Genomic DNA, 24,232 nt, shown 5'->3' with positions numbered 1-24,232 from the left:
GGCAAATTAGTTTTTCCTTTTTTTTTGAGTGGTTTATTTAATCTTCTATACCCTGTAAAGTTATCATCTAAGGACAGGAGTGTCATTTTTTACTATTAATACGTATGTACACATTCCTATTAATACCGCCAAAAAAGTAAAAATATTTCCAAAAATAAGGATGAACAAATAAAAAAAAGAAGAAAAAATTTTTTTAAGGGAAATTTATGGATATTGAACCCTATACATTATAATATGTTAATTAAAATATTATATACAATAATACTTGGTAATGTGAAATTAATAAGTTATAAAAATTGACTTTATAGAAGATTCCGGAACTTTAATTTACTTGTAAATATTATAAGAGTTTAATACAATCTTCTAGATATCTATAGATGACATCTAAAGAATTAATTAATAGCTCATATAAAGTGTCAAGTTACTATCCTGTAGAATTTTGTATACCATTAGATATTTGGTGTCCAAGCTGTAATTTTAAATATGAATGTGGAACTAAATATCAAGCATTTAAAGGATCTAATAAGAAAAGATTCCAAAAAAATGGGATATATCAACTTATTGACATTTATAGAATATTTTGTAAAAGTTGCAATGAACCTCTTATAATTAAAATTTCTGAGGATCCATATATGAATAAGTGTAATAAAGTAAATGTAATCCAAAGAGATTCAATAAAAGTAAGTGAATTAAAAAGTATTCATGAAGGTCTTAATATCCTTAAGAATTTGCAAGATAGTAGGGAAGATAATTATAAAATGAATATGATAATGCGAAATAATATACGTAAGAAGTCTAAAAAGACAAGTACTCTTTGTTCTTATAGAGAAACTTCTAGTTCATATGGAGATATATTTAATATATCTAAAAAGAAGAAATGATCCAGATTAAACATATGGCAACAAAAAAAAATATTGTAATTATTTATAATTAAGTATGATATGTTTTTAATAATAACAGATATTTAATAAATGGAAGTTTAGACAATTTAAAGATCCGATATTATCCAATTTAGCGCCATGCAAAGTCGTTTTGATTACAATTATAGGATGAATCCTTTATGAATGATGAATTTAGTCATAAATTTATCTAAACTTCTTGTAATTGGTATATCACCAACATTATGTGTCTTTTTATGTATGTCTATATTTTCTAATGGATGGTTAGCAATGTATAGTATGCACTGGATATGTATGATGATATTTCCATGTTTATATACGGGGAATTTTTATATTAATGAAAAATATGTAAAATTGAAATTAGAGAAGATGGATCTTTGTATATATATTGGATGTATTTCTTTTATTTTTGTATTTTCTACATTTATTTTTTATTTATTTTCATTTGGACCATTATTATGGTTTGATATATTAAATATAAGAAATATTAAGGAAAAATTAAGATTTCAGAATATTATTTCAAAAGAAGGGGAATTTCCAGCTTTTTCAATATTTTCTTGTATATATTTTCTTATATTAAATCCATTTATTGAAGAAATATTTTGGAGATCCTTTCTTCAAAATGAGATAGAATCATGTATTCAAACATTTAATTATAGAAATGAATTAATACATTCAGAAGTGAATTTATTATCTTCAAATAACAAAGAATCAACATTTAAATATATATCTGTGAATAGATTGTGTTTAATGAAATTTAATGAGATTACAAGTATAATAACTTCTATTTTGTATTCTTTATATCATTATATAGTATTCAGCAATATAATATCTGTAAAGTTTGCTATATTATCTTGTATTCTATTAGTTTTAGTCGGAAGACTCTTGATATATGTTATTATTGAGTTCGGAATAATTAAAGCTATTTGTATTCATATAGGTATTGATCTATCTGTAGTTTTATCATTGGGATTAATAGTAATGAATACTTAGATATGTCACAAAATTAGATTTTTTTATAAGTATTAATAATTTATGTGATCTTAATGAAATATATTAAAAAATTATATAATTTAAATTTAATATTAAAGCAAAATTGAAAATATCAAATATATAATAAAAGGTATTTGAAACACAAAAATTACACTAGACTAATAAGTAAATGATAATTTCAACAGAATGATCACAAGACTTGGAAAACCCAATATATTACCAAGTACAAAGATATTGTACTATGAATACTAAATCTGAATAGATTTTTTGTTAAGATAATGGAAATTAAGTACATTCCAAGATATCTAAATAATTATTAAGCTAATCCATTGAAGCTATTTATTTATGTCCTTGAACTGGTGTTCTGAAATTAGAACCTGCATAATTTGAAGATTTTTCCAATTCCTCTTCAATTCTCATCAATTGATTGTACTTAGCTACACGTTCAGTTCTACAAGGAGCACCTGTTTTGAGTTGTCCAGTTCCAAGTCCTACTGTCAAATCAGCAATAAAAGTATCTTCAGTTTCACCAGATCTATGAGATACTTGGATACCCCATCCATAAGATCTAGCTAACTTAAATGCAGCAATAGATTCACTAACAGTTCCAATCTGATTGACTTTTAGTAGTAGACAATTACAAGCACCTTTATCTTTCCCCACTTTCATACGAGTCATATTTGTTACAAATAAATCATCACCCATAATCTGAACTTTTCCCCCAATTTGTTGAGTTAAAGCTGCATAAGCATCATAATCATTTTGATCAAATGGATCCTCAATACTAACTATATCATATTTTTCAGTAAGATCTTTCCACATATGAGTTAGTTGTTCACTAGTTAAATATTTTGGTTCACTACCCTTAAAATTTAAATTATAGCATTTTTTCTCATCACAGAAAAATTCAGATGCAGCTGGATCTAAACATATCTTAACTTTACCAGTATAACCTGCTATTTTAATAGCTTCTGTTATTAAATCTAAAGCTTCTTCTGGAGTTGCAATATTGGGTGCAAAACCACCTTCATCACCAATATTTGTTGCACTGAGTCCATACTTCTTCTTAATAACATCCTTTAATGTATGATATACTTCAGCACCATATCTTAGAGCTTCTTTGAAACTTGGAGCTCCAATGGGGAATATCATAAATTCTTGAGGAGCAAGGGAATTTCCTGCATGTTTACCACCATTTAAAACATTGAAAGATGGGACTGGCATTGTATAATGATTAGTAGAATTACCAGCTAAATGTGCAATATATTGATATAATGGCATTCCTACTGCAGCAGCTCCTGCCCTAGCTAAAGCAAAAGACACAGCAGTTGTAGCATTTGCACCTAGTTTTGCTTTGTTATATCCATATTCATTTTTGCTTCCATCAAGTTCCTTTACCATAAGATCATCTAATTCTTGTTGTTTTGTTGGATCCTTTCCAATCAAAGCTGGAGCAATAATCTTATTAACATTTTCTACAGCTTTTTGTACTCCTTTACCTTGATACCTATGAGAATCTCCATCTCTAAGTTCCTTTGCTTCATAAATACCTGTTGAAGCACCAGATGGACAACATGCTCTAAATAATCCTTGTTCAGTAATAATATCAACTTCAACTGTTGGATTTCCACGGGAATCTAATATCTCACGAGCTTTAACTGATTGAATAGTTGTCATATCTTATAATATAAAATATTAAAATATATCTTATTTAAAATGAAATAAAAAACTGAAAATTTGGAAGGAATTCCTAGAACTGTTAATGCGATTAATTAATTTAAGGTTAGTCAATATAATAAACTCGGATTAGTGATATAAATACTTAGCATGCTGTACGCAAGAGATGCGACGTGGAAGCGGCTAGAATCTTACTACTGTGAATTTATTAAACATTAATAGCTAAGATCTATTTTATTCATACTTCTATTAAGAATGATGATTAGAAATTAAAATCTATCTCTAAAAGGGATCAATCCACTTTCAAATTTAAGGAGACAATGTCTATTAAAATAATGTAAGATAATAAATAAAAGCTCAAAATTAATAATTATGAGAGGTCTGAATATAAATCGTATTTATTGATAGTAGTATTCTTAATATTAAGATTGACTTATTTTATCTTAAATTTTACTTTGGGAATTATGTCTTAAATATTAGTATATATCTAAATATATGAAATAGTTAAATAAATATATATTGATCACAATCTAAACATTAAGTAGTAAAGTATTTCATTCTTAAATCTAATAGTCATGTTGAAAAACTGTTGGTCTTATCATTTGTCTCCCAATTTGTCCAATCCATTCTTCTTTCTCAAGTGGATTCTCGGCAATTAAGAAAAATACACGATGTGGCGTATCTACTCTAAATGCATTTTCCCTATTAATATCTTCATCAGCAGATCTTACTGTTAAACATTCAGATAATTTCAAAGATTCTGTAGGAGATGAGAAGTCTCCTTGCTCTTTGAAACTTGCTAAATAGTTACGTGTTAAGATAAACCATCTACGACGCCAGTCTTTTAAGAATCGACTTTGTTTATATAGCCAGCCTTGTTTGACCACATCCTCAGGTCTAATTATCACCTGTGAGCCACCTAAAATCATAAAGATTACTTTATATACAAGAATGAATATGAGGACTGCCATCAAAAATTATATGCGCCAATTAAAGGCTGGAATAATATCACGTACCATAAAGGAATGTTGTAGATCTGTAGTATCAACTTTGAGATAATTGTCAATATGGAATTTAAAGTTATCCTATCATATAGAATAAAGTAATTTATTAATATAAGATAGATAATAGTTCGAGGTAAATTAGAGAATACTAATTGTTCATATATTCCAAGTTTGTGAGTCTAGCTAATTGCTTATAAAAGTAAATTAATATTTAATTAACTAAATATCTCAATGGGAGAAGACTTTTATTAAAATTTAAATCTCTCTAATTTATTAAAAATGTGTAGGTATTAATTCTAAAATAAGAATTATTATAGTGATTGATTTAATAACATAGGACTAATAGTTAAAATATCAATATTTCCAACTGATTTTGATTTTAATTAGTTATATTTAAATAATATAGAATCACTATTTTGATTATTCTTTTGTATAAGTGAGAGCTATAAAGATTTACCCTCAATAGAACTCCATACACTTTGAAATTGATCAGGTATTATTTGTTGAAGAGAGAGTTTTGTTTAGTATTGTAGATATAGAATATTCATAATTATATATATTTTCCAAGCTAGTCGATTTGAATTTTTATTCTGCACTTTTATTAAATGTAAATATATCTTTAAATTCTTTACTTTCAATGAGTTAAAGTTCAATTATCTATAGGTTTTTGATCAGATATATTCTTGGTTAGATCAATAGAAACATTTATTAAAGGTTCATTAATAGAGTTTAATATACACTTAGTGTCTTCAGTTTGGTCATTTTAGGATTTATTTAATTCTATTATACTTGGATCTATTGGTAAATTTGATTGTACTCCTATTTCTGTAGTAGGTATAATTGATCCTTCTATAATGTGTTGTTCTGATGTAATTCCAAAATTTGTAGTTTTATATTTTTTGGTTATTTCTAAATGGTTGGAAGGTATCTCATCAAAATCAAAACTTGCATTTAATGATTCTCCAGAACTATCATAAACATTTGGATCTCGAAGTAATTTATTATAAGTATTTACAAAGACAGGATAAAATGGATTGGAATAGAATTGTTCAAGAAGATTTATATGTTGTTTCTTTAGCCACTTTGGTACTTCTATAGGCTGACCAAATTTGTTTTCAGAAATATTTTTTAATTCTTCAACAATATTCATTTTTTGTGATTCATAAGCTAAGTTTTCGAAATAACTTGTAAATCTACTTTTAAATCTCTGAATAACATGTTCTGTTTTGTTAATAATTTCAGTTTGTAAATCTTCTTGTAAACCAAATTCATTGATGAGAGAAGTTTTTATTATGTTAGATAAATGATCTAGAGCCTTAATACGACTTTGATCTTCTTCTTCACGTTCTTTTTCTCTCTCTCTTATCATGTCAAGGTAACTAAGTGGTTCAAGAGAATACTTTGATAAAATTTGTGTGAGTTTTTCTGTTAAAGTTTTTGATTCATAAGAATTGGGTTTAAAAGAAGTAAAGAGATTTTTCTGAAGTATTAAAGAAGATGAAATAGATTTATTTTCAATATTTTTAATTTTATTAATTTTTTTATGATGACCTTTTTGAAGCTTTAATTTAGATGTTGTCTTAATTTTATATAGAGAAAGTATAGTAGGGAGTCTTTCAGATATATCCACATAAATACATTCGGATTCATCATCATTATCTCTGAGTAAACAACATTTCGCCCAAATATACAAAAACTTTTTCATTGCAGAGTGATGATTATATCTAGTTATTGTAACAAGCTTAAAAGCTGGTAGTATCAACTTCAAAGTATGAATAAGACGAGTTGCAACCAATTCTTTAGATGTAATAGATGTACTAATACTATCATCATTACTTTTGATATTCCTATAACTTGATAATAGTACAAAGAAAACTCTTAAACGTCTTAAAGCTACATTTTCTAGAACAGAAGCTGCTGCAGATATAAGAGAAACATTTCTATTCCTAATAGGTAGTTTGGAATTATATAGGATCATTCTCATGCCATAACCTAAAAGTTTCTTACAGATATTCATTATTAATATATGTAACCTACCTGCACCATGACCAATTTGAAGTGAAGCTCTAACAGCTCTAGTAAGCTGATTTCTAGTTAACCTTGCATTATCTCTTTCCATTTCTCTAAGTCTAAGTTTCTCATCCTTCATCTTCACTTCATCCTGCAAATCACGGATATATTTTTGAAAGGCTAAAGCATTTTCACCAGAAATCCCACCTTCAGTAATATCCAAACGATTCATAAGTTTAGGAGTTATAAATATATTTGATGAAGTTTTATGAGTAATTGAAGTTTCATTAGTTCTGCTTGTAACTAGAGATTGATTATTATAAATTGTTTCTTCTTCATCTTCTTGAGTTTTCGACTCTGGTGTTTTTTCTGTAGTTAAACTTAAATGGCTCATAGATAAAGTTTTTGGTGTTAATGGTTTTGATGTATCTTTGTTAGAAACAAAATATTCAATATTTGCTGGTATATCATCTTCTTTCAAAGTTAACATAAATAAGCTGTTAATTGCATCCTTTGATATATTATCAATCGAATCATGATACTCATAGAGACTTAGAACTTTATCAGATATCTTTGTTGTAATACCATTATTCATATCCCTAATAACTTTATTTGATAGTGTTATAAAGCCGTGATTTTTTAGCCAAGAGTATGTGTCCATAGATTTCAAATCCTTAAGTTGATCAAATTGACTGCTTGAACTCAAATCTGAACCTACAATACTGGATTCTTCATCAGAATCACTATCATCTGAATATTGGTGTTCATAAGAACTAATAAATGAGCTGTTTTCTGGAGTAGTATTGTCTTTTATATTAAGATCGTAAGAACTCTGTTCATCCTCTGTTAAACCATCATATACCTGCGAGTTTATTACTCTTGAATTCAAAGTAAAACCATTCGATGGCTTGTTCTTGATGGATGAAGTTGATTCTATAGTTACATTATTAAGTGATTTTGTAAGAGATTTCATTTTCAATAGAATAATTCGAACTATATACTTGCAGCTATCTAAGCCATTAGATCTTTCAATATTTCCATTACATCTATTTGCCACGGGTTTAGCTCATCTAAAAAATTGGAGAAAAGGTCACAAGATATATTATAGTGCACTACACACATACTTTTGTAGCGGGAATATAACACACGTAATAATGATCCGAGATTGCATACAAAGGAAGTGTTAATCTCCCAATCCCATTGTTTAAAGTAAGGTCTAAGATCACAATTAGTTGTCAATGAGAGTAATAAAATCCAAATTTGTATCTTATCTTGATCTTGGATTGTTTCTGGAAGCTCACATTGATCATATAACTCAAAAATTTTCTTGATTGAATTCCATCCATAATAGATAATAATAACTAAGTATGTATACAGTGCAATACCTGGATCAGCCTTCCAAATACTATTAAAAAGTTCTCCAGATGGAAAGTTCCCATCTTTTACACTTCCAAGATATTCAAACACCTTAGATTTTTGATCATTGATAAAATCAATCTGAAAAGGTTTTAAATAAGCATGAAGTTTATTAAAGGTATATAATGTAAAAATATTCACTGTAACTTCTTCAGTTCCTGCAAAAGTCCATTGGGTTTTTTGTCTATTATGTCCTATTTCATGGTAAAGACCCCAATCTCCTTCTATCATTATTTCTGGGATATTCACTAATTTACCATGACGTTGACACATATCCATATGTGTCATAATTGGATACCCTATTTTAAAATAAAACTCAAAATATTATAACATAATTGTAACAAAGAGAAGTAAACAACTTACCACTATGCATATAACCATCTGAAATCTGGATATCACATACGATTCGTTCTTTCCTGTCTTTTAATCCTTCATTTAACAACTCATCTTGAATTTGTATAACATTATCCCAGAAATCAACAATTTCTTGGGGATTCTCAATAAATTTTAAAGTACTTAGAGGAAGTGTAATTATAACTCTAAGTCCATGAAGTTCTCCCCAAGGAGCTGATTTTGTATTAATGATATCCTTCCATTCATTAATACTGCTAGTACATAAAATCTGACCAGTTTCTCCAAGATTTACTTGTGGAAATTCTATATCTTTATTGATCTTAGAACTTACAAAAAAAGGTGCGATTTCACAAGATTCACTACTGTTAGTATACACATAACCCAGTGTATTACTTTGAAATTTATCTTTAACCCATTTATCCATTAACTCAAAATATAGTAGACCACCACATGGCGACTTTATAGAGATATTATTACGAGGATTGTTGAGATCAATTTTCCAGATATAAGACTTAACAATTATTGGAAGTCTCTGTAGAGGGCTAGAATCCGAATCTGTTCGCAAAATATCGGTATGACACCCTATTTGAACTCTAATTGTCATATAATTATTTTTATTATATACAATCATATCTTCATTAAAATATTTATTAACAATTTTATCTTTAAAAAAAAAAAGTTCTAAGGTCTTATTAGGGATAATATGGAGACCAAGAGTCTGCCAACCATTTGAAATTAAAATAGGTAAACAATAAGATTTTTCACAAATAATTTTATTTTCAAAATTCCATGGAATTGTCTTCTCAATCCAATGATCCATTTTAGAAATTAAATTTAGTAAATTATATTCATGAAAATTACCCAATGTATTCTCATTTAATCTTGAGGAAGCTAGGGTAAGTAATAAAAGTACTTTCGGATCACTAGTATCAAAAGGGGCTTTAAAAAGATCATAATTATAATTATCTATAACATTCATAATCAATTTAGTCACTTCCTGTTCTACATTAGTTTTATGTTTCTTATATAATAACATATTTATATCATTTGACATATGTTCAACATCAATTCGTGTTATTTTATCAGGGTTCAATATTGCTTGAGTCCAACTTCTATAAGTATTAAGGTAATGTGTTTTATCACTACTTAATGATATAGTAATTTTATCACTTCCTGATTCATATGAAAGGTATCTTGATGAAAACATCAACCCAAATTCTGAAATTACTGCATTAGCAAGGGAGTTTGATATAATAAGATCAGATAATTGCTCCCAACCCCATGGGCACATAGCTACTATAAGAACTCCTCCTCCATAAACAAATTTCTTGAACTCTTCAGCGCAATGATCAATATTACCTTCAAATCTAAGAGGTTCTATAGCATTCCAAACAATTATATTTGGTTTTTTATCATGTATCATCCTATTCACAGATTCTATAGTAATATTCTCTGATATCTCAACAATATTCCCCAATAAAACTCTATTTATATTAATATTCTCCATAAAGTTCATAGCGTCAATTCTTTTTATTCCTAAAAAACCAAATCTCACTTCACTGGGACCTTTGTGAGAATAGTAAATTAAGTCAAATATATTACTTAACACTCTAGATAAACATATTGTACCCGAGATATCCAATAAATAACCTTCATGAGATATACCAAAGACAAAACCTTTACCAACTAAACTGCAACCTGCAAGCCATCCAAATGAGTATTCTAAAGAATCAGAACAACCCCAAAGTCCAAATGTATTATTTCCAAAGCAGTTTACTCTTCCAGGAGTACCAATAATGGGTATGTCTTCAAGTAGATTATTTAAAGTCTTTTGTATATTATATAGATGCTTACAAACATAAAGGTTATAAAGATCTTCTTGTTCCATATGAACCTTAACTATATGATATCTCCTATCATTGATTGTAAGCTTTAAAAATCGGGTATTAATACTTTGTGCCTCAAATACCAGTGTATATTCTCCACCACTATTTATTTCTAGATATTTACCTATTACTAGTTTCCATAACTCAGGAGATAGTCCTATGTTTGTTAATGCCTTTGTATTGCTAGAATCTAAAGCAGCCTCTATCAAATTGTCATCTACACATATTGATGCGTATATTCTGCACTTTTTATAAGTTCTATTACCAAATAGTTCTCTTATATCTAAAGTAACTTGTGTAGTACAATTAGGGTCTGGGTGGGTACATATTATCCATACTTGTGGTGTTATTTCCATATTACCACATGTAAATGTATATATTCAAAAAACTAGTTAACTATAAAGACTCCTATTTTCAAGTTCAAAGGTCAAAATTGTTTGTAGTTTGAATGTTACGAAGTTTTGACTCAAACACCTTCTATGTTATCCCACAGTTTAACTGAAGTTTGATTACTTTATAATAATCTAAGAAGGCAGCCTTAAGGACCTCGTTTACTAAACAGATAGCTTCTTATAGAACATAACTAGCTATTTGTCAATTAGTTCAATATATCGTGATGTCTGGTCCCAGGAAATTCAATTGTAAGGCTATATACTGAGGCCTTCTATTCCCTAAGAAATTCGTTCACGAATATATCCTGAATATGGTATATTAATATAGGGTAAATAATATTATACTATTATTAAAAAAAAAAAAAAAAAAAGTTAATATTTATATTATATAGGGTTTTCTTGGAAATAATCTTAATTTTTGGCGCTTAAAGATATATATTCACTGATTTATTACCTATGCTTGAGTAGGGGGTAGTTTTAGGTACATGGTTTGTTATACACTTGTTATATAGCCAGTACTATTCAACGAGCGCCATAGCTCGTAGAACTTAATATTAAATAGAACAAAGCGCTCAATTTTGTTCAGAGATAAAATTATGGTTTTATACTTTAATATTATTATATTGTCTTGAAGAATTAATATAATATATAAAAGTCATAAAATATATTATTAATATGACAATTGAAGTGTATCTAGATGATGATAATGATAATACCAGTAATATTGTGACTGAAGTAATATAAAATATAAACTTGTATAATATTTACAATACAATATAAATAATTTATATTTTTATATAAAATATTTAGGTTGACTATAAATATCAAAGGTATAGAGTTGTATATTACTTATAATAGATTTTTTGTAAAAGAAAAATAAGAAAAATAATAGCATATACTTATGAACTTTACAAAAAATAGAAATTACCAAATATTTAGAAGTAAAAAATACATTTAATTTAGTATATGTTATGATTTGTAATATATTTCGAATTAAGATAATATTAATATGATCTATAAGGGAACTAGATTAAATGATAATTAAGATTGGGGATTTTTTCACAATTCTAGTTTTTACTTGGATTTCACAATATTATCTTGTCTCGTCTCGTATACATGCAATAATACTTCTTATTTTGTCTTGTCTCGCATGCATGAATAATGTTTTTATTTTATCTCGTGTATATAGAAAAAGAGATTTAAGATTTTTTTATTTATATCTAAACTTATATAAATGAAAATTGTGTATTATATAAGTTTGAAGTGTTCCAAATCTTTAAAAAAAGCTTATGGTTTGATTTAGTAGTAAGAAAAACAAAAATAGAAGTGCTTTCCAAATAATATGGATTTATGACTTTATTATAAAAGAATAGAAAGTGAATATAATTAGTGAAGATAATAGATATACAATGAGACACTTTATAATTGCTAATTTATGATAATAAAATATCTCTTCATAGAAGAATTTTCAATACAATCAACCGCGGAGTAAGGTAGATTTATAGTTGTAAACTTGACAAATATATAATATCATTTGTTTTGAAAGTTTTATATAGAACTTATATATATATATACTAGCTACTTGCATAAAATGAAAAAAACGGATTTCAGTTTTATAATTCAATGGATGAGTAAAAGTAGGATTATGAAACATATAGTATTAATGTCAGTATTATATTGATTAAAACTGTTATTTATATTGATAAGAAAATATTTGTCTTCAGTTTCAATTTAAGATGATAATCTAATAATTTATGAAATCTTAAGTAAGTTAGAGAAGAAGCAATATAAATAATTTAGTAAATTTCAAGTATTATCTATTCAAATGAACAAATTTTTTTTTATTATATGTTTAGAAGAATAAATTATAATCTAAATATATCTGAAAGTAAATATATAAAGTATCTGCAATATGAGATAATTTAATTGTTCATTATTGACAACTTTTTAAAATTTTATTTCTTTTTTTGTTGTGTCTTCTTCCTTTGCTTTTTCTTTTTCTGTTTAATATACTTAGGAACTTTATTAATTCGTTTCAGGCGATTTTCTTCCTTTACTCTCTGTTTCCATTCCTTCCGTGACATTCCAGTAGGTATACATCCGTCAAACTTTGCTTGATGCTTTAGGTCTCCTTGTAAATTACTTGAACTACCATTTTCTGAAGAATCCCTATCAAGGAATCTCTCAGATAACTTACTTAAATTTGATAAACTAGATATTTCTGAAGTATCAGATTCATCTGAATTACTGAAACACTCCGAGTATTCAGAAGACTGAGATGTAGAATCCTTAGGATTGGGTAGTAAGTGTCCATATAAAAGATCTTCTCCACGTTCTTTTCTATCAAGTTCTTTTTCTAAAGTTTTCCTATCATTTATTTGGCTTAAATTATATGGAATCCAGGTCTCTAAAAATACACTTTTTTCATATTCAGTTTCTTGACTTTCTAGATGCAAGTTGCTTAAATTAGTTTCTATAGAATTTCTTTGATTAAAGCAGCGTGTAACTAAATATCTAAGGAGTAATAAGTATGTTTTTTGTACATTATTAGCTTTATCCAAAATAGAGCTCTCTTGATATGGCTGAAAAGAAGTATATAGTGAGAGTTGACGTTCCATCAGATCGTTGTATGGCCAGATAAATTGATTATCTTTCACTTCAAGTATATCTAGAATTATCTTATCAATATCTTTAAGATCTTCTGGAATTTCTGAAATAATAGCAAGATCTTGAATTTTACCACTTAAAATAATATTGTAAAGTTCAAGTGGTGTTAATAATAGTGAAGTTGCACTAAAATTTGTCAAAAAAAGGCATTGAGATAGTTCTAAAGCTATGTTATTTCCTTCTGTTTTAATATTGTACTCTGAATATGTGCAGGTATTAGTAAATTTCTTACTTTGAAAAACTTTACTGAAAAATTCTGTTACATTTATACAATCTCTTTTTAGGAATTCTAATCCTAAAGGATGATCATGTTCCATAGATTGTGATACATCTATAACGTATAAGTGGCCTTTGTAATACAAGATATTATACTCAGACATATCTCCATGAATTAAATGGCACTCTGTAAACATAATAAATATAATTCCAATCATTTCAACATATAATCGAATCCATTCTCTTTCTCCTATATCTAGCGGAGCATCCTTTAATCGTGGAGCTACAACTTTTGTAAAGGTGGAAATATAATTACCATTTGCAAATTCAGACTCGTCTACAATATCTTTAGTTTGAGTAATATCCCCAATTAGGGACATTACAAGAATATGTTTTCCAACTTCAATTGGAATTGGGCATCTTATTCCAGAAACAAGTATCCTTCTCAAGTTCCTAAATTCCTTTTCACACCATTGTGTCACCATCTTTCGAGGATTCTTTGATTTGGAGTAACCCCTTCTAAATCTAAACTCACCCTCTATATATTTTGATCTATCCTTAAAGCTAAGAACGGATGTTTTAAAAACTTTTATTGCTCTATCTACGTGAGTAAGATTAAATTCTTTTAATTTTTCAAGGAGCTCATATTCATTATAAGTTAAATGGTTTCTATCCTCTAGATACTTACCATAATTCAATATATCCTCCAATGTACTGGTTGCTTTATAAACGTTAGCCTCTTTCCCTGTGCTTATCGTCCCATATAATTTTGAATAAATGCCACGATTTTGAAGCTTTTTTAGTATATTTAAAGTCCTTGCATCCAAAACTTGCATAATGGTAGCTCTTGTATCTCTCGTTAATCCCCTAGGACGATGTTTTTGACCCTTCTCATCACTGGCTTTGGCTTCATTTTGAACATTTTGGTTCATTTTACATATCTCACTGGGTATAACATCATATGCCAAACTCTTACTTATAGATTTATTCATTTTATATATATCGCATTAGACTTCAAAACTTAGTTTAATTGATACTTTATGAGATAATGGTAATATAATATATGACTAGATGTCAGAATAGAACCCTAAAAATAATGGGTATTATATATAACCGCCTTTTTATAGCGCTATATATAATGGTAAATTTTGATTTTTGAGATTCAAAGTAGAGAAGTACAAAGGTAAGGAGCTAAGGGTATCTATAACTATTTTGATATGACAAGAAATATATTAAATAACCGTCTAACTAAGCTTTATACAAAAAATGATGAGTGTAAGCAGTCTGGTAGTATGGATAGCGAGGTCTCTACTCAAGAAAATCGGAAAAAGATAAGGAAGAGTATAAGAAAAGTATTAAATGAGGAATTTGCAGGTATGGATGATAATTATGGATTATTAGGAAGATCAATTAGTCCAGAAGAGGCTCCTAGTGCTCGATTGAGTGATATTGGTGGTATTGATCATATCAAGAAGGATATTGAAGAATTCATAATACGCCCAATAAAAAAACCAGAACTTTATAAGCGTATAGGTGTTAGTGCTCCCTGCGGTATACTATTACAAGGTCCTCCTGGAACTGGGAAGACACACCTTTCACTTTGTATAGCAGGCGAAGTTGGTTTACCATTTTTTCGAATATCGGGTCCATCTTTAATTAGTGGAATGTCGGGATCATCAGAGGCAACATTGAGGAGATTGTTTGATAATGCTGTAGAAAATGCTCCATGTTTCGTTTTAATTGATGAAATAGATATAATATCTCCAAAGAGAGAAGGAAATGGAAGGGATATGGAAAGGAGAATAGTAGCTCAGTTTGCTAATTGCCTTGATAGAATTGTAGGTAAATTTGTAATTGTAATAGGTACTACAAGCCGTCCAGATGCAATAGATCCAATGATAAGAAGAAATGGTCGGATAGACCGTGAAATATCTATGCCAATACCAGATGAAATATCTAGAAAGCACATTCTTCAGGTTTTATGTAGAGATATAAATATGGATAAAAATATCAGCTGGAATAAAATTGCTAGGATTACTCCTGGATTTGTAGGAGCAGACTTGAAAACTCTTGTTAATGAAGCTGCATTAATACGAGTCAACAAGATGTGCTCAGAGGATTCAAATAATCATAATGTGATTATACCTATAGATAAATTTGACCCTGAAGTTCAATATAAATTACTAGCAGCCTCTAAAATTTTAATACAAGAGGATATAGAAGGATATAAAAGTAACTCAAATGATATTAATAATAAGGAACAATATATTGAAAACTTAGATATAAATTTAGGTCTTAATAGGGAGTATTACTCCCAAGTACTGGAGGAGGATTTACTGGAGGCTTTAAAACACGTAACTCCAAGTTCACGTCGTGAAGGTTTTACTATGATACCAGATACAAGTTGGGATGATGTCGGAGCTTTGGATGAGCTTCGGAAAGATTTAGAGCTAAGAATTATAGCTCCTATAAAGCATGCCCATATTTATGATAGCCTGGGATTAGATACACCTTCTGGTATTTTATTGTATGGTCCACCAGGATGTGGTAAAACTCTACTAGCTAAAGCAATTGCTCGTGAAAGTAATGCAAATTTTATCAGTATTAGAGGGCCTGAACTTCTGAATAAGTATGTTGGAGAATCAGAGAGAGCTGTAAGGACTGTCTTTGAAAGAGCTCGCTCCTCAGCACCATGTATTATCTTTTTTGATGAATTGGATTCTTTATGTGCTACTAGAAGTAGTGAAGGAAATGGAGCCTCAGAGAGAGTAGTAAATCAGCTTTTAACAGAAATGGATGGTGTGGGCGAAAGAAAAAAGGTTTTTATTGTGGCTGCTACTAATAGGCCTGATATTATTGATCCTGCAATTATGAGACCTGGTCGTCTTGATAGAATAATATATGTTTCCTTACCTAGTGAATATGGTAGAAAAGATATACTAGAACGAATTACGAGGAAAACTCCTTTAGCTAATAATGTAGACCTAGCAGCTATTGCAACAAAAACTATTGGTTTTTCAGGAGCTGATTTGAATCAACTAGTGCGTGAGGCTACACTGTTGGCTTTGGATAAATTAAGATTAGAAAGCAATATTATTTTTGAGGCAAATAAGGAAGATATTGATATGCAGAAAAGTAGCTTAGAAGGTATCGTAACCCAAGATTTATTACTTTCTGTGGTTAAAAATATGTCACCTTCAGTTAACCACGAACAAGTCCAATTTTTTGAACACCTTCATAATGCAAGAAAAAGAAGTTAGAATAATTAAGACTTAAATTGTCAATTATATAATGGTTATATATTATATTTTGCAGGATTTGACTATCTCTATTCTAAGAAACCTGTTATTAATTTTTTCAATGATTAAAAACCTTGATTAAAATAATATTAATAGTTTAATTTTGGTGGTTCAAAGAACTTTAAATGTTCATTAAGTGGCAATTATGTCAATTTTAATAATTTTACTTCGATGTTGGGTATTTTTTGGTAATTTTTTGTAACCCCATAGTATAATATGGACTATATTGAGTCATATTAGTTGTATCATAGCCAATAAGTATTTAGAACATTAACTTATAGGAAATATTAAAATAGAGCGACAGGACAGCAAACTTGCATGCAGTGCATGCAGGAGACTGTCTGTATACGTGGGCCCACAAATGCGATATTGTACACCCAAAAGTTAGATTGTATAGTTTTCTTTTTAGTTTTTGATTCTAAGTCTTAATGAAAAAATAGAGTACTGGGGATTTCAAGAAATGTGCAGTATTTTAATCTCATTAATTTTAATGATTTCGGTACTTCCAGAAAATATCTTAGCTCAAAGGAATATAATGACAAATGAATTTCGGCTCAAACTTCTTAAAGCTCACAACAATCTCAGATCACAAGAAGCAGTTTCAGCTACTTTTATGCTGAAGTTAGCTTATGATTACTCACTGGAAGGTTATGCAGCTAACTGGGGGATGAAGTGTATGAATGGGCAATTTCAACATTCTCCTGAACAGTGGCCTTATAGAGCTAGTCCTGGTGAAAATTTATATGCAACTACAATAGATGTATCTCAAGATCCTTCATGGGATCCCTCAAGTGTAGTTAAAAGCTGGTGGGAAGAAAGAGAGAATTTTAACTGGAGCACAGGGCAACCGAATAGTGGATATCCTGTGGGTCATTGGACTCAAGTTGTTAGGGCTCCAACGAGTACTGTAGGCTGTGCAGTAGTTGTTCAGTGCCCAGGATCATGGAAAACTTATGTAATATGCCATTATGATTTTGGAAATGTTGGATTTATACCATATCCTAATTTTTCAATTAATCCAAGTCTGCCACAGAGGCCCTGTTCTCAGTGTCCAAATGGGTATAATTGTTGTGAAAATAATTTGTGTGTAGGTATTGTTAATCCTAATGTTCCGCCACCAGGTCCTTTACCTCTTCAGACAAATAATGAAGTTTGTAGTGAATATATGATGAGGCTTTGTAATATTCGAAATGGTGCTTGCCCACAGGGATGCTTAGATCTCAATTATCCACCTATTAAAGATGGATTGATTGTCCAACAGTGTACATGTATAAATGGGAACTCAAATATCCCTCCTACAGCTGCTTGGCAATTTAAGTTATGGTATAATAGGGGAATATGTTCTACAGCTATAGGAGAAGCTTCTAGTTCATTAGAAATGTTCAAAGGATTGGCAGATATTAGTGCTCATTCAGTTAATACTGAAATTCCTACTAAAAGAATGTCTCATACTTCGAAGTCATTGCTATCAAACAGATTTTCAAGAGATCTTAATTGGCACAATAGTGAACAAATAACAGTAGAGCACCAAATACATGGTCCTGGAATTATTATTACAGAACTTGAAGATATTCAAAGTGAAAAAGAAATCCCAACAGTCGCTATAAATAAACAAACTACTGATTGTAGTAATTCACACTGTAAAAATAAGCCAAATAAGTCAAATAGTATGCAAACTGAACAAGAAGAATCTAATAAATATTCTGAGGTAAGTAGTGTAAGAATCAGGAAATTAGCTAATGGTCACCAAGAGGCTATATTATAAATATTCTCAAGTCTCTCAGACTTGAGGCGGGTCCTTTAAATTGAGGATATAAGAAATTTTACTAAAGTAGATGTGATTTAATTGGCCCACAGTTCGAGAATTGTTTAGAAAGTTATGAATATTGACAGTGAGGCAATTAATACCAGATATATGCAATTACATTCTCTAAATAAGCAGAAAAGTGAGAGAGCTAATCCATCAGAAATAGATCTTGATTACTGTGTAAATGTGAGAGAAAGTTTTTTACTTAATTGTAAAGGAGAATTAAAGCATATCCTTAATATGGAGAATAATTTAAATCCAATATGCAGTGATGTAGATGAACAGATGATGATTAAGCTAAGTTTCGAAGAAGTGGTATCCATTACTCAATTTGGGATAAAAGCTTTCAAGCAGAGCAATCAGGGACAAGTTATATGTAGTTCACCGAAACTTGTCAAATTGTATGTAAATTCACCATTAAGTGACTTTAGTGAAATTGAGGATATGAAACCTTGTTTTACTATTAACTTTAAACAGGATGATACTGAGAATTGTCAAATGAAAATTCTTCCAGGATCGAAGTTTTATAGAGTTAAACATTTAACTATATTTATTCAGGAAAATCAAGATAATGTTGACATTTCCTTTTTAAATTATATAAAGATAATGGGTTATGTACTTGCATCTTGATATAAACTTTTTTTTTAAAATACCACTTTAAAAAGTCCAAAACAGTTTTACTAAGCCCTTTATATAACCCCAAATTTCATTTTTTCCAAGTTTGGATGTTCCATAAAGTCTGTTAACAAATAATATGGGAACATCAGCTACCGAGTAGCCTAGCCTAGTTGCTAGCACAATAATTTCCATCTGAAAAGCATATCCTTTGCTCATCATGTTGTACTCCAATATTCTTTTGAATACATGTCTTCTGTATAATCTAAATGATCCTGTCAAATCTGTAGCTTTTGGCTGTAGTAAAATTCTACCTGAAAAATATTAGAAATAAGTATGTTTACATATCTCTAGTGGTCTTACAGTATTACCTAGCATGTTTGCCCCATAGCTTATAAGAACTCTGTACCAAGGCCATCCTGAAATCCCACCACCATGTATATAGCGAGATCCAGATACAATATCAAAATCTCCTTGGTTTTGCTTTGCTATTAACTGAGGTATATATTTAGGGTGATGTGATAGATCACAATCCATCAATATTATAAATTCACCATTTGAATGCTTGAAACCTTCTATATAGGCAGATCCTTAAAATATTGAAATAATAAATATAATATAATCTAAATATATATTAGAATAAAATCACTTACCTAATCCAAGTTTTCCTTCACGAGATATTAGTTTCTAGAAATAGTAGGCTATTTTTATCATTTGCTATCAATTTATTCTAAACACTGTATCACATACCATTTGAACTTCTTTATAATACTCTTGGAGTTGCTGCACAGCATCAGCAGTACCATCAGGACTTGAATCATCAACAATAATCAACTCCCAAGTTGTCCTCCTATAAAAATTTTAAAGTTTAAATATATGACAGTAGAGCTGTATATTAGGAATTAAAAACTATTAAACTAACAATTCAGAAAAAGACTCAAAAAGTAGTTTTACTAAAATCCCTACATTCTGCCTCTCATTGTAAGTAGGAATAATGACAGTATAGTCAACTTTGTGTTTTTCCTTTTCCATTATTGTAAAATACAATAGCCATTATTTCCAAGTTGGAGTCACTTTTAGCGCCATATTGGTTTGTACCGGTATTAGGGAAATCAGATACCTACTATATCGGTACTAAGTCGTACCTTTTAGTCTTATAAGCATTTAAATTATCATAAATACATAAAAAAAATTAGCTTTAATTTCAAATATAAAAGGTAATTTTTGTAGGATTTATGATAGAAAATCGGGCGATTCCTTTCTTAGTATTTTTTATTAGGTCATGTTTACAGATAGCGCACTATTTCCCCATTTTATAAGACATGCACCCTTTTGTGGGGTAGTTGGGAACTTTTACACTTTTATACAAAGGAAACGTTCTAAAATTACTATAGTACCGGTTAATTGACATATTTTCTACCTTTCTTACGTTGTAATGTTTTGGTGGTTAAAACCAGTTGCTCCTTGTTGTGATCCTTCTCTTAAGGAATCACTGAAACTTCCAATTACATTTGGTAATGAAGAGTTATCATCTTTAAAATACATCTTTGGAAGGAAAAGTGATTGTTCTCTAAGATTAAAAGATCAGTCTATTAGTGGCCACCATTGTGTAGTTCAAGTTGGGGATAGTGTAGAATGTCTCGTATTAACTGATACAAGCACTAATGGGACGTTCGTTAATGGTAAAAGAATAGCGAAGTCATCACCAGTTACTGTGAAAAGTGGTGATACAATTTCATTAACTAGGCCAAAAGTCATTGATGACAATGTTGTATTTCATGCAGTTTTTAAATTAGTTTACTCACAGATTAGTCCTGATGAAACTGAGAAGGAATCAGCAAGTAATATTTGTGAGCAACCAGCTGAGTCTCAAGAGTATTCACAAAATTTAAATGATAATTATTTAAAGGAATCAAAAGAACAGCATATAATAGGTGGTATTGTACAGAATAATATAGACTTATCAGATTCAATGGCTCATTCTCAAAATCAGTCAAATTTCATGTCTAGGGAAAATATTTCTAATTATACTGGTGAAATTGAGAAGTTGAATGGAAGGTATAGTATAAATGTGGATAATATAGCACAGTTATTTGATAGCCAAGTGTCCCAAGATGTGTTTACATCTAATTCTAGAGTAGTAACTAGCAATAGTAACTCGAACTTTGTGAATGGTGATTATGAAGAGGTGAAAATAAGAGATGAATCAACATCCTTAACACTAAATTATCACAGACAATCAGTTGAAAAATTAGTTGAAAAAATCGCAACATTGGAGGCAGTAATTGAGAGTAAAGAAAATACTGAAAGAAATTTAAGATATGAACTAGCTTCAAGATTAGAAGAAGTTAATTGCTTGAACGAAACAATTGGAAAGAGGGAATACGAGGAACAACAATTGAGACAATATAATAAAAATTTGATGCAAAAGGTGCATCAAATGCAACAGAGATGTATAGATGCAGAACATGAATTGGAGGAATTAAGTGAGAAACATAGAGTAGTATGTCTTACTGTAGAGACTATGGAACAAAATTTTACAAAGTTGAATGAAGAATTATCATTAACAAAACAAGAGTTGTCAGTAACGAGAGAAAAACTAAATCAACAAAATATAGCTCTAAAATCAATGTCTAGTTTAACTCAAAAGAAGTGCCTCTCAATTTTACATTCGTTGAAAGATTTGCATCAGATAACAAATACATTTGGTCTAGTTCCATTATCTTCATCTAATAGAGTATTTGATCATACTTTTTTTATTTCTACACCATGGAGGAACTCAAAACGTCCTATTGAAAAGCAATTTTATTTGTCTGGTGCACAAACAGAACGACCTCACAAGATGAAAGCCTCTCCAATGACTTCTGTTAGAAGTAATTGTGATTTCTCATCTTATCAGACTTCAAATAGTAGGGGAAAAGTAAATCAAGATTATAGGGATTCTTGTAGTTTTCCTAGAACGAATAGAAGTGTACAAGATTCAAATATCGATGTAGTTAATGGCATAGGTTTTGATGAAGTAGAAAAAAGTGTTAATTTAATAAGTTCTTCTGGATCAATTGATAAATTCATATCTAGTGTCAGCACCTTGGAAGATCAATTACTAAGCAAATCATCATGGGGTTTTGATTACAATGACAATAATAATGAGAATTTACCGTTTGTGAATAATCAAACTTCTAACAAGACTCTTAGCTCAAATGAAGATTCTTTAACGGCTTCTAACTCTAATAAAGATATAAAATCAATTAGTGAACTTGTGCCCACAAACTTAGCGTAGATCCTTATAAAAGGAGCTAGAGTTTCCAAATTCAGCAATATGGGATTAAAGTGTAGTATATTCCTTATATTTTATCTGAGTCTTTACATCATTATCTTTACTTTTTTGATGAATAAAAAGTTACATTGGTCTATCTAAAGCTATTAAATCACAAATATTTAGAACTATGACTTTCTAATATTAAAATCTAACTGGAAATTGAAATAAATTTAAGAGCTACCTTGTACATGTAGTTTTAGTAATGTATAAAAATCTGAAGATTAGTAATATTAAATTACTACTTAGGTGCAAAATATTTATAACTACATTTATCTCTATCAAGTAGTTAAATTTGTATAAATCTAGTCGGCTTATTAGTATTTAGTATTTCCAAATTATTAAAAAATTGACTTAATAATTTATGCATTTCCATCTCAATTAGAAGTAGCTAAGATATTCAGATCTTTGAGGGTAATAGATGATTGAATTTCAGTTATCTCATTTAGTATATCCTGAATAACTCTAGAAGAATTGGAGTGCAAGCCTTTAGTTTCAGTATTGTTAGTGGTAGATTGTATTTCTACAGGTTCTTTTATGTTAAATTCTGCAATTCTGCCATCTGAAACTGTAGGTTGAGTTTTTGGACTAACAGGTGTTTCAATTGATCCAACTAGTGCTAGTACAGAGTCAGTTGTCTGAAGTTCCATTTCTGGCAAATCTAGTCTCTCTTTAATAGGGGAATGGATTCTAACGATATCCAATAATGGTAATTGAACTGATGACGACATATCCTTCGTTTTATATACTGGTGAACTAATCAGATCTATGCTTGTAAGGTTTAAAGGTGTCATTTGTTCAGTAAACTCAGATACTTTAGGGGATTGAGCTGGAAGATCTTCAATAGATAAATTATATGGGTATTTAACAGGGCTTGTGGTTGTCCTATTAGGATTATATAGTGAATGTGAATATATTGGAATATCTACAGAATTTACTCCACTAGATGCTGAGTAGACCTCAAAATAAGTAGCTTTTATATCTGACTCTTCTTGGAGTTTAGGTGAAACTTCAAATTCCAAGACTTTAGGATTCTCCCCTATATCTTCAAATGAAACAAGATCTTTAAATCTTGATTCTATACTTTTAAGATTTTTGAAATCTTTAGAACTTTTATTAAAATCTATAGGAGATCTAAAACTGTGAGGACTGAGAATTTCTGTTGATAAATTATAGTCTATAGAATTATTATTTCTAGGGAATCCAGGGCTTGTAATAGTGATATATTCAGGCGAATTAGGGCTTGTAATGCTAACGTATTCGGATGATACAGGATTTATGGGATTGGTATTTTTAGGTGATGTAGAAGTTCCAGGACTAATATTTTTGGGTGATGTAGAAGTTCCAGGACTAATATTTTTAGGTGATGTAGAATTTCCAGAACTAATATTTTTAGGTGATGTAGAAGTTCCAGGACTAATATTTTTAGGTGATGTAGAAGTTTCAGGACTAATATTTTTAGGTGATGTAGAAGTTCCAGGACTAATATTTTTAGGTGATGTAGAATTTCCAGGACTAATATTTTTAGGTGATGTAGAATTCCCAGGACTAATATTTTTGGGTGATGTAGAATTTCCAGGACTAATATTTTTAGGTGATGTAGAAGTTTCAGGACTAATATTTTTGGGTGATGTAGAAGTTCCAGGACTAATATTTTTGGGTGATATAGAATTTCCAGGAC

The 24,232-nt window shown here is 29.5% G+C and overlaps 12 protein-coding genes across 12 annotated transcripts in view; 5 read left to right on the top strand and 7 right to left on the bottom strand.

Annotated features, from left to right (window-relative positions):
• Window positions 1-377: 377 nt before the first annotated feature.
• On the top strand, window positions 378-881 carry cand_035630 (uncharacterized protein; the record flags this gene model as incomplete). Its single annotated transcript, XM_067213789.1, has 1 exon — window positions 378-881. One exon carries the CDS (start codon window positions 378-380, stop codon window positions 879-881), a length of 504 nt encoding a protein of 167 aa, XP_067069982.1.
• A 186-nt stretch (window positions 882-1,067) lies between these two features.
• On the top strand, window positions 1,068-1,892 carry cand_035620 (uncharacterized protein; the record flags this gene model as incomplete). The annotated part of the gene is made up of 1 exon (XM_067213788.1): window positions 1,068-1,892. One exon carries the CDS (start codon window positions 1,068-1,070, stop codon window positions 1,890-1,892), a length of 825 nt encoding a protein of 274 aa, XP_067069981.1.
• Window positions 1,893-2,231: 339 nt separating this feature from the next.
• On the bottom strand, window positions 2,232-3,569 carry cand_035610 (enolase protein; the record flags this gene model as incomplete). Its single annotated transcript, XM_067213787.1, has 1 exon — window positions 2,232-3,569. One exon carries the CDS (start codon window positions 3,567-3,569, stop codon window positions 2,232-2,234), a length of 1,338 nt encoding a protein of 445 aa, XP_067069980.1.
• Window positions 3,570-4,135: 566 nt separating this feature from the next.
• cand_035600 (PH domain-containing protein) lies at window positions 4,136-4,498 on the bottom strand (the record flags this gene model as incomplete). The annotated part of the gene is made up of 1 exon (XM_067213786.1): window positions 4,136-4,498. The coding sequence occupies one exon, from the start codon at window positions 4,496-4,498 to the stop codon at window positions 4,136-4,138; it is 363 nt and encodes a 120-aa protein (XP_067069979.1).
• Window positions 4,499-5,336: 838 nt separating this feature from the next.
• Window positions 5,337-7,556, bottom strand: cand_035590 (uncharacterized protein; the record flags this gene model as incomplete). The annotated part of the gene is made up of 1 exon (XM_067213785.1): window positions 5,337-7,556. One exon carries the CDS (start codon window positions 7,554-7,556, stop codon window positions 5,337-5,339), a length of 2,220 nt encoding a protein of 739 aa, XP_067069978.1.
• A 38-nt stretch (window positions 7,557-7,594) lies between these two features.
• cand_035580 (uncharacterized protein) lies at window positions 7,595-10,595 on the bottom strand (the record flags this gene model as incomplete). The annotated part of the gene is made up of 2 exons (XM_067213784.1): window positions 7,595-8,298; window positions 8,363-10,595. 2 exons carry the CDS (start codon window positions 10,593-10,595, stop codon window positions 7,595-7,597), a joined length of 2,937 nt encoding a protein of 978 aa, XP_067069977.1.
• Window positions 10,596-12,586: 1,991 nt separating this feature from the next.
• On the bottom strand, window positions 12,587-14,506 carry cand_035570 (RIO1 family protein; the record flags this gene model as incomplete). Its single annotated transcript, XM_067213783.1, has 1 exon — window positions 12,587-14,506. One exon carries the CDS (start codon window positions 14,504-14,506, stop codon window positions 12,587-12,589), a length of 1,920 nt encoding a protein of 639 aa, XP_067069976.1.
• Window positions 14,507-14,731: 225 nt separating this feature from the next.
• cand_035560 (AAA family protein) lies at window positions 14,732-16,774 on the top strand (the record flags this gene model as incomplete). The annotated part of the gene is made up of 1 exon (XM_067213782.1): window positions 14,732-16,774. One exon carries the CDS (start codon window positions 14,732-14,734, stop codon window positions 16,772-16,774), a length of 2,043 nt encoding a protein of 680 aa, XP_067069975.1.
• Window positions 16,775-17,303: 529 nt separating this feature from the next.
• cand_035550 (uncharacterized protein) lies at window positions 17,304-19,250 on the top strand (the record flags this gene model as incomplete). Its single annotated transcript, XM_067213781.1, has 2 exons — window positions 17,304-18,521; window positions 18,687-19,250. The coding sequence occupies 2 exons, from the start codon at window positions 17,304-17,306 to the stop codon at window positions 19,248-19,250; spliced, it is 1,782 nt and encodes a 593-aa protein (XP_067069974.1).
• Window positions 19,251-19,277: 27 nt separating this feature from the next.
• Window positions 19,278-20,267, bottom strand: cand_035540 (glycosyl transferase; the record flags this gene model as incomplete). Its single annotated transcript, XM_067213780.1, has 5 exons — window positions 19,278-19,549; window positions 19,607-19,825; window positions 19,889-19,922; window positions 19,986-20,085; window positions 20,158-20,267. The coding sequence occupies 5 exons, from the start codon at window positions 20,265-20,267 to the stop codon at window positions 19,278-19,280; spliced, it is 735 nt and encodes a 244-aa protein (XP_067069973.1).
• A 403-nt stretch (window positions 20,268-20,670) lies between these two features.
• cand_035530 (FHA domain-containing protein) lies at window positions 20,671-22,515 on the top strand (the record flags this gene model as incomplete). Its single annotated transcript, XM_067213779.1, has 1 exon — window positions 20,671-22,515. The coding sequence occupies one exon, from the start codon at window positions 20,671-20,673 to the stop codon at window positions 22,513-22,515; it is 1,845 nt and encodes a 614-aa protein (XP_067069972.1).
• Window positions 22,516-22,928: 413 nt separating this feature from the next.
• cand_035520 (uncharacterized protein) overlaps window positions 22,929-24,232 on the bottom strand; it is a gene marked incomplete at both ends in the record, with an annotated part of 3,117 nt that continues 1,813 nt past the window's right edge. The window contains one exon of the mRNA XM_067213778.1: window positions 22,929-24,198. Coding sequence (XP_067069971.1) covers window positions 22,929-24,198 — 1,270 coding nt within the window. The remainder of the gene's footprint in view (window positions 24,199-24,232) is intronic.

The sequence above is a fragment of the Cryptosporidium andersoni genome, assembly GCF_001865355.1.
Source record: "Cryptosporidium andersoni isolate 30847 chromosome Unknown contig_30, whole genome shotgun sequence".
NCBI lineage: Eukaryota > Apicomplexa > Conoidasida > Eucoccidiorida > Cryptosporidiidae > Cryptosporidium > Cryptosporidium andersoni.
The sequence above is the reverse complement of the archived record's forward strand: the minus strand, read 5'-3'. Positions and strand labels throughout refer to the sequence as shown.